The following is a 9,539-nucleotide window of genomic DNA, read 5'->3' as shown; positions in this document are numbered from 1 at the left end:
TGCTGTCTCAATACTGAATATAAAATAAATCCACCTGAAATTATTTTAAATAAAATTTAAAAATTCTTAACAGTGTGTCTACAGAGTAGTGGAATATTGCATGCTTGAGAATATGGTTGCCTATCTACAGATGATATGGGCAACACATAAAGTTTGTTGTTAATCATTCTGTTCTTTATTTAATTTTCTTCATTTTTCTTGACACATTAACAATTTATACATTCCTTTATTAATCCTTGACAACAGTGGGTGCTTGATGTATAAGTCTTAAAAGTATGAACACCATCATGGAGTACTAGACTAACAAGCTAACCCAAACCTTAAGATGTTGGCACAACAAATTTTGACAGAAGCAGCCGTGACTTTTTCTCTAGTCATTTATTTCTGTCTTAGTTAAAAAACCGTCATTTCCCCCCAAATGATGGAATTTCTGGAACTTTGTCATTGTCCTGAAATAAAAGAAGCATCTTTTCTATAAGTTCATAATTTTGAATTGTTTTGTTTTATTCCTATGGCCTCATGTTTTTATATATTTCCTAGCTGTTTAATTTGATTTAAAACTTATTGAATGGAAGTCTAGGCATATTCTGTGCAACAACCCAAAATAAATGGAAAGCTGTCTTTTTGCATAAAAATTAATAATTAAAAATATTTTGGAATTTTTTTTGATTACCAAATATGAAAAATCAGTCAGTAAGCTTTTAATGTTTAATGCAGAACAGTACTAAAAATAGATCATTTGGCAGAATTAGAATTATATAATGAAAACCTAATTTAGAGATGGAATTTATAATGAAACTTACAAAACAAACTGTCTTTCTCTTCTTTTGTACTTTACTGAGATCCATTGCCATGGCCTCCTGGTTTGTATGTGTGCTAGTGTACTAGGGAGTGCCTCTGATCCTCCTTGCTTCACTTATATCTACTATATCTGCTATCTCCAGACTCCAAATCTAAAGAAACATATTCCTCTATAAATAATAAAATGGAATAACTGTTTTTTTATAAAAGGCATTTGGGAAGGGTCATTTTCTTTAACATACCATTGGGCTCCTACCCAGATGTCCATCCTCTATAACAGTAAATATCATAAAATATTATTAGATTATTCATTAATCTGGCAAGAATGGCTTAAGAACTTTTTTGTGTGTGTCAGGCTTTGTACCAGGTACTAAAAGTATAAACATGAATCAAACAGAGTCCCTGCTGATCAGTGCCTCACTAGTTTTTTAAAATGTCATCACATTTGTAGGGTTTCATTTTACCTTATTTATATTTAAAAGTAACATCAGAATCAAAAATGGTATTGCAATTACTTTAAAAAATATAATTTATTAGGATTCATAACTATTTGAGTATTGTAAGGCCTTCTGCTGTAAAGTGATACATGTGATATGTCTTTAATTTGTCAAACTGTGCCATTTGAAATTTTATTGAAAAGACGGCCATGATTTGTATTCATGGGAGAAAAAAAACAAGCCGCTTGATTTGCAAATAAATTGCTAGTTATCCACATTACTGATGTTAGTTCTTTAATCTTAGAATCACCAATGACTAACTAGTTGAAATTAATAAAAAATGGAAAGCTTAGAGTAACTAGAATTCATTCATATACATACTATACGAATATATCTCTGTTAAATACATATACATATATAAAAATATGCATGCATATTTTTAGAATCCTATTTCAAAAATTGTTTCATGTAATGTAATTTACTTGTGAATGTAGGTGAATACATATACAATGAAATCAGTATTTCACTGATATTAACATTTAGTTGAGACATTGGAAAAACCAGGCAACAAGTATAGTATGCCATTAAAAGACCACACAGAGAGTAAGACACAAATTCATAAGCATTCATCTTATTGTTATTGATGTTTAAATGGGAATTGTCTTATGATCACAGATTTTGGATCAAGGTAAGCACTAGAACCACCCCAGCACAATGGTTTAAACTAGAAAATTTACTGATGGCGGGAAATAAACTTCCCAGTGTCCTGGATATCTGAGGAATAGATATTGCCAGAGATAGCTGTTCTTTTCTCTCCATTAATTGAGAATTTGACTGTGGTGCTGAGTTTTGCTTAAGGACCAGGTGTAACTAATATTTCTAAACATTCCCATGAGCAAAAGTGCATAGAAGTTCTTCACAAGGTCAGTAGAGAATAGCAAGAGTTGCCTGTTTATTCAACTGTGTAGAGACTCAGCCTGCATGGAGAGGTCACCTGCTCCCACATCAGGACATACAGGTGCAAAGGAAATGCCGAGGTCAGAGGACAGCTCAGACAAAGCATGCTGCCTGCCCTCCCCAGTCTAGAGTCAGCTCAGTTCTGCTAAATTCTGCCTCCTCAGCCAAGTAAAATAGGAAGTTATACTTGGTCTGTATGTCTTTTGCCTCTTCCTACCAACCAATGCAGTGAAGGTAGACTCCAGTGAGATCTGTGTGTATTAATTTTAAAATGAAAATGTTTTTAGAAGTATTCCTATCTTGAGGAATTTACATGTTCTGCAATAATTAATTCTTGTTCTTCTAATGAAAAGCATTGTGTCATGATAGCTAAGTCACTTAATTCTTAACTAAATTACTTTATGTCTGGAAACAGTATTACTTGGGATTATGATTGCTATTTCATGAGTGATTGCTGTTCTAAACTATTTAACTGGGCTATGGGCATTTATAACCTGTTTACCACAATGTCTTAATCTACCACTGTGAGACTATAGCAGATGTTTTAACCTTCTCAAGGCCCATTGATTTTTGCAAGCTCTAAAGAGAAATTTGCTCTTCACCTCTCAAAGTGGTTGCAGTGAAAATACCCTCATAATCGTGATTGTCTCTCTTTGTCAACTTCATGTTGAAGTTGTAAATTTCAGACACTTTTTACCCTAAAAAATGTGATCTGCAAACATCAATCATGATTGTTTTTAGTCAACAGTGATTCTATGAAATATACAACACTTGATGTTGCACTTTATTAATGGTTCTAACTACAGTGATAAAAATATATTTTTCTCTGATATCCTACAGATGCTTATACAACCTCAGAGGTCACTTACATTTGGACTTACAATGCATCTGATTCAGTACAAGTTGCTCCTGATGGATCCAGGTTAAATCAATATGATCTGTTGGGCCAATCAATTGGGAAGGAGACAATTAAATCCAGTACAGGTTAGTAAAATGAGTCTAAAAATAAAAGATAGTTTCTAAGAAAATTAATCAGTTCAAGTCCCTAGAAATATACCAGTTTGCTTAAAACCTTTTGCTGTTTGGTACAAGAACCAGCAGCATAGACAATGTTTGGGAGCTTTTTATAAATTCAAAATCTCAGGCTTGACCCCTTACTAAGTTAGGATCTGCATTTTAAAACGATTCCAAGGAGATTCCAAGGTGTGTATTAGAGTTTCAGAAATGGTACTCGAAAACATACTTCATATTCAGAAAGTGTGCCTCCTCTGACAAGTCCACTTTACCTTCAAACAGTGTTACACTTTTCCTAGTTTTTGAATTCTTATCCCCCTATTTGGATAACAAGATTATTCAACTCTTTGTTTTTAAGAGTGCTTTTGTCAGATTTTTAAAATTTTATTGAATTTATTGGGGTGACATTGGTTAAAATTATATAGGTTTCAAGTGTACAATTTTATAACACATCATCTGTATAATGCATTGGTACCTATTCAACTCTCAGTTTATGGATAAANATTCTGATTCACAGTTTACATATATTTGAAGAGAGCTCCTCTGAACTAATATTGAATTCTCATATCAATTTTGCTATATGGTTGTTGAGATGATGGAAGAAAATTACGTTCTTTTCATTAGTTTTTTTTTTCATTTTTTTCTCTAATATTATAAATATTAATAGAGGTTAATGGGAAAATAGCTCTTCAAAAATGCATATATTACTTCTTTACTTTTTAATAAACCATAGAGTATAAAACAGTTAAGTATATTTATAAATAAATATTGCTGTTATTTGAGCTCAGATTTTATATATGCTAATGCTTCCTGAAGGATCATCTAAATGTGAAAGAACAAAAACATATTTAAATGGGAATTAGCCTAATATGATGCTGTAATGAAGGCCCTACCTCATCATTAATTCTGTTGACAACAGTAAGGAGTGATTTATCTTGACTTGCCAATTTACTTAAACAAAGAGTGGACTTTTGACTTTTAGGCTTACAGTTCAAGCTGAATGTCCAATGCACTTGGAGGATTTTCCAATGGATGCTCATTCATGTCCTCTGAAATTTGGCAGCTGTAAGTATGGGGATGAAGCTAACATGTTTCGGGTCAATAGTACCAAGGATAGTCAGCAGCACTGCTTAACTGTATAGTTTCTTCTCATATTATGGAATGCTTACTACTTGCCCAATAAGATACAGAAGTAAAAGACATGCTGACTTTCCTTACAAAACTAATTGGCTAACCTTATTTTAGTTTCAGATATCATTATATTTTATTAATGGTGTTTAAATTATCACTCCCCTTTTTGCTAATAAAAAACATCATGTGTTTTTGTAAATGTGTAAAACTAGACCAGGAGATCCTTGAAGGTCAGGACTACGTAATTTAGCTTATTTGCCAAATGCTAGCACATTAAAAATGCGAACTGTTTCATTTTTGTCAACTAAGATTTCACTGTAAAGGATAGATTCTATTGTTTATTATTAAGTGCTATCAGCCTGTTGCAAATGGCAGTCACAGAAGCTATATCTGTGCAATTATCTTTCTACTTTCTAACTAATGGAAGGTTTTTTGTTTTTTTTTTTTATTTCCTAAAATAAATTTGAGGGACATGGTGTAGCTGGATTGCTACATGCAGGCACCTTCTGCATACATAGAATATTCCCAAAATGGCTCTGTGCATTTGGCCATCTTTAGGTCACAGAGGTTATATCTTGTGTGTCAAGCAGAAACATTCGCTCTCCCAGAAGAATTGAAAAGAGGGAAGGTCGAATCATCTCCGTAGGTCCGCAAGGCATTCAGGACAGGCTCAGGATAAATTCATGGACATTGCTACGCAGTTCTTTCTTCTGTGAGCGTGTCCCATTGCCTGACCTTTTCAGAAACCTTGCTCTTTCTGGCACTCCCATCTTTGTCCATTTTGAGCAGCTTTTGACTTTTCCTTGTCTTGAATAGAAATGTAGTTCTCTAACCGGATTAAAGACATTTCTGTTGGAGTAGTGTGCCTTCTCCCCACAGACTGTATTGAGTGAGAGAAAAGGGAAGAATGATAGCTAATGTGCATGCAAAACCCTCTAATTATTTTGATGACCATAGTTTTGTGGAATGAAAAGTTCAACCTTGTTTGTTCTGTTCATTCTTACAAAAAGGTGTCAGCTCTCAATTTTCTTGTAGAATCTCTCCTTTGTTTAACTACAAAGCCCTTTTTTATTGTCATGGAAACCACCGTTTCAATGCTGGCAATTTCATCCAAAATTATTTAAGATAGTCAATCATGTTATACAACATAAATATGATGCTGAAAAAACTACAGCAGATGCGGCAGAGAAAAACTCTTTCACATTGCATAAGTGATATTAAGGAAAAAAATTTTAAAAGCCTTGATACCAAAGAAAGGATTTATTCATGCCAAGGATTTATTCATGATAATGATGTAAGAAGAAAAGGCATTTTTCAAAGGACAAATTAGTGCTATTAAGACACCATATATAAACAATGTGCTGTCTCAATACTGAATATAAAATAAATCCACCTGAAATTATTTTAAATAAAATTTAAAAATTCTTAACAGTGTGTCTACAGAGTAGTGGAATATTGCATGCTTGAGAATATGGTTGCCTATCTACAGATGATATGGGCAACACATAAAGTTTGTTGTTAATCATTCTGTTCTTTATTTAATTTTCTTCATTTTTCTTGACACATTAACAATTTATACATTCCTTTATTAATCCTTGACAACAGTGGGTGCTTGATGTATAAGTCTTAAAAGTATGAACACCATCATGGAGTACTAGACTAACAAGCTAACCCAAACCTTAAGATGTTGGCACAACAAATTTTGACAGAAGCAGCCGTGACTTTTTCTCTAGTCATTTATTTCTGTCTTAGTTAAAAAACCGTCATTTCCCCCCAAATGATGGAATTTCTGGAACTTTGTCATTGTCCTGAAATAAAAGAAGCATCTTTTCTATAAGTTCATAATTTTGAATTGTTTTGTTTTATTCCTATGGCCTCATGTTTTTATATATTTCCTAGCTGTTTAATTTGATTTAAAACTTATTGAATGGAAGTCTAGGCATATTCTGTGCAGCAACCCAAAATAAATGGAAAGCTGTCTTTTTGCATAAAAATTAATAATTAAAAATATTTTGGAATTTTTTTTGATTACCAAATATGAAAAATCAGTCAGTAAGCTTTTAATGTTTAATGCAGAACAGTACTAAAAATAGATCATTTGGCAGAATTAGAATTATATAATGAAAACCTAATTTAGAGATGGAATTTATAATGAAACTTACAAAACAAACTGTCTTTCTCTTCTTTTGTACTTTACTGAGATCCATTGCCATGGCCTCCTGGTTTGTATGTGTGCTAGTGTACTAGGGAGTGCCTCTGATCCTCCTTGCTTCACTTATATCTACTATATCTGCTATCTCCAGACTCCAAATCTAAAGAAACATATTCCTCTATAAATAATAAAATGGAATAACTGTTTTTTTATAAAAGGCATTTGGGAAGGGTCATTTTCTTTAACATACCATTGGGCTCCTACCCAGATGTCCATCCTCTATAACAGTAAATATCATAAAATATTATTAGATTATTCATTAATCTGGCAAGAATGGCTTAAGAACTTTTTTGTGTGTGTCAGGCTTTGTACCAGGTACTAAAAGTATAAACATGAATCAAACAGAGTCCCTGCTGATCAGTGCCTCACTAGTTTTTTAAAATGTCATCACATTTGTAGGGTTTCATTTTACCTTATTTATATTTAAAAGTAACATCAGAATCAAAAATGGTATTGCAATTACTTTAAAAAATATAATTTATTAGGATTCATAACTATTTGAGTATTGTAAGGCCTTCTGCTGTAAAGTGATACATGTGATATGTCTTTAATTTGTCAAACTGTGCCATTTGAAATTTTATTGAAAAGACGGCCATGATTTGTATTCATGGGAGAAAAAAAACAAGCCGCTTGATTTGCAAATAAANTATGAATATTTTAAAATATATTTTAACCTGAGGGAGTTTATTTGAAAAATATTTGTATTTTAAGTATTCTAATAACTTGTCCAAGTCTTCCTATTGCAACTCACTTCACAAAATAAACTATTAAAATCATCATCATCCCCCAATACATTCTTGCTAACAATATATCTCACCTTTTTTTTTTTTTTTTTTATTTAAAAAATGAGACATTCTACAGTTTCTTTGGCAACAGGAGATGATGAGTCATACAGATCTGACAGTGTGTTTAATAGTTGTTTTTTTTCCTTTTTTTTTTTTTTTTGCTACTGAGAAGGCTGCCTGCTCATGCTTTCTTGAGATAAATGACTTAAAACAATCCACCCAAACACTGCCCCAACCATACCCCCCTCCAAGTAGTTCTAGACTATAGAATACAGTAAAGCAGTTTGAAACCTTGTTCAACTGAAAGAGACCAGATAAAGTAAATTTATTCTTTTCCTCTCATAATAATATGTAGTTAATTGTGTACATACACATACTTTTTATCCCATTGTAAGTGGCAACATTTACTGATAAGAGGAAGGAATGATCTTTCTGATTCAAAATTTACTTCTCGCTATATAGTTTTCTCACTTGTAAAAGATTTATAGTATTTTGTTGGAGTTTTGCAATCCTTCTACCTAAAACATTCATTATTTTTAAAAGAATGCTACTTTGTATTTCAGGAATATACAATAGATGTTTTCTTTCGACAAAAGTGGAAAGATGAACGGTTAAAATTTAAAGGTCCTATGAACATCCTTCGACTTAACAACTTAATGGCTAGCAAAATTTGGACTCCAGACACCTTCTTTCACAATGGGAAAAAATCGGTAGCTCATAATATGACAATGCCAAATAAGCTTCTTCGAATCCAAGATGATGGCACTCTGCTATACACAATGAGGTATGATTTTAGGATTCGTATGTTGCATTGAAATACTGACAAATCCATGTATTAAAAAACTGATCAACCTATTTGTCAAGTATTAGCACAAGTTGAAGATTTTCTTAACAGATTATTGAAGTATCCATAATATGAATTGTAAATGCTTGCATATTTAAAAATAAGCATGAAATACTATTTATAAGCTTGATTCTCATTTTAATGTGTTAAAAATTTAAGAATTGCCTTAATTATTAAAAATTGATATTTTTGGCTGTTTTTCACACTACATTTTAACTAAGAACAGTTTCATAGCATGACAAACTTTTCTTTATACCAGCTTGTGGTTTTATTTTTAATATCTCATCAGATAGCCTATCAAACAGTTAAATGATTTTTAAGCAAGTTGTCATTTAATATTGTGATCCTCCCTATGAAATTACTCTAAACAAAAAAATATAAATTTAAAAATATTCATAGGTAGTTTTTAATTAATGAGGCTTATAAATAGGTTGGATACTATAAGCATATGTATTAGATTGAACCATGTGAAATTGCCTTTTTGTAAATTAAAAACTGTCATATAGCATCAATTTCATATTATTCAGTTTTAAAAAAATATCTCAAGGGATATACGATTGTTGATACTACTGTTCCATTTTAACTATTTCCATGAATCAATCTTTAAAAATAAGTTGCTTCTATTATGTAATAATGAGAACCATGACAAATCTAATAAAGTGATGTATAATCTAAACTTAAAATGTTTAATAAATTCTTTAAATTTAAAGCATGGATAACTTTCATCATCAGATGTGTATTACAGGCATTTCATGTAATGTCATTTCATATAAAATGTAAAGTGGTAGATTTCAATTGTGAGAATTATTTAAGAAGGAGCAATAATATAGTCCTGATCTTTAAAGAAAAAATTTCTTGAGGGCTCATTGCTAAATGACCATTGCCTAAAATGGAAGTGTTAGCTACTTATTTTGCCTCTCTCTCTGAAACTTTCAATTCAGAGGCAGTACCTCTGTACTTTGATCATTCCTATGGATTAAGAAAGTGATTAAAATTTTGGGTTTTAAACAAAATATAGTCAGATAACACACCGAGTTTTGGAAATTATTTCATGAGGTTCTACTTAAATACTCTCTTAGAAGTATGCAAGATATAGTTAAATTGTTGTCCACAATTACTTTGCTCATTATGAGATTCTTCTATAAGTTTGATTTAGTACCTGTTTCATCCACTTTATTTTTGTGTGAAATGTACTACCTGATGACAGCTTTTTTATAACAAATTTGCTATGGTTACTCTTTATCGTGATGATGTAGATACATAAAAATATTTAGTTAACCTTCATAACTTGTGTCCATAATTTAGCCAACAGACTAGTCTCAACAAGATATTTTCAGGAGATGCATCTATCTATATCT

General features: G+C 31.7%; 1 protein-coding gene across 1 annotated transcript in view; it reads left to right on the top strand.

The window, feature by feature from the left end:
- Positions 1 to 9,539, top strand: part of GABRA2 (gamma-aminobutyric acid type A receptor subunit alpha2) — a 150,527-nt gene that overhangs the window by 91,678 nt on the left and 49,310 nt on the right. The window contains exon 5 of the mRNA XM_019665761.1: positions 7,901 to 8,138. Coding sequence (XP_019521306.1) covers positions 7,901 to 8,138 — 238 coding nt within the window. The remainder of the gene's footprint in view (positions 1 to 7,900; positions 8,139 to 9,539) is intronic.

The sequence above is a fragment of the Hipposideros armiger genome, unplaced genomic scaffold, assembly GCF_001890085.2.
Source record: "Hipposideros armiger isolate ML-2016 unplaced genomic scaffold, ASM189008v1 scaffold_452, whole genome shotgun sequence".
Classification (NCBI taxonomy): Eukaryota; Metazoa; Chordata; class Mammalia; order Chiroptera; family Hipposideridae; genus Hipposideros; species Hipposideros armiger.
This window is presented reverse-complemented; position numbering and strand designations above follow the sequence as displayed.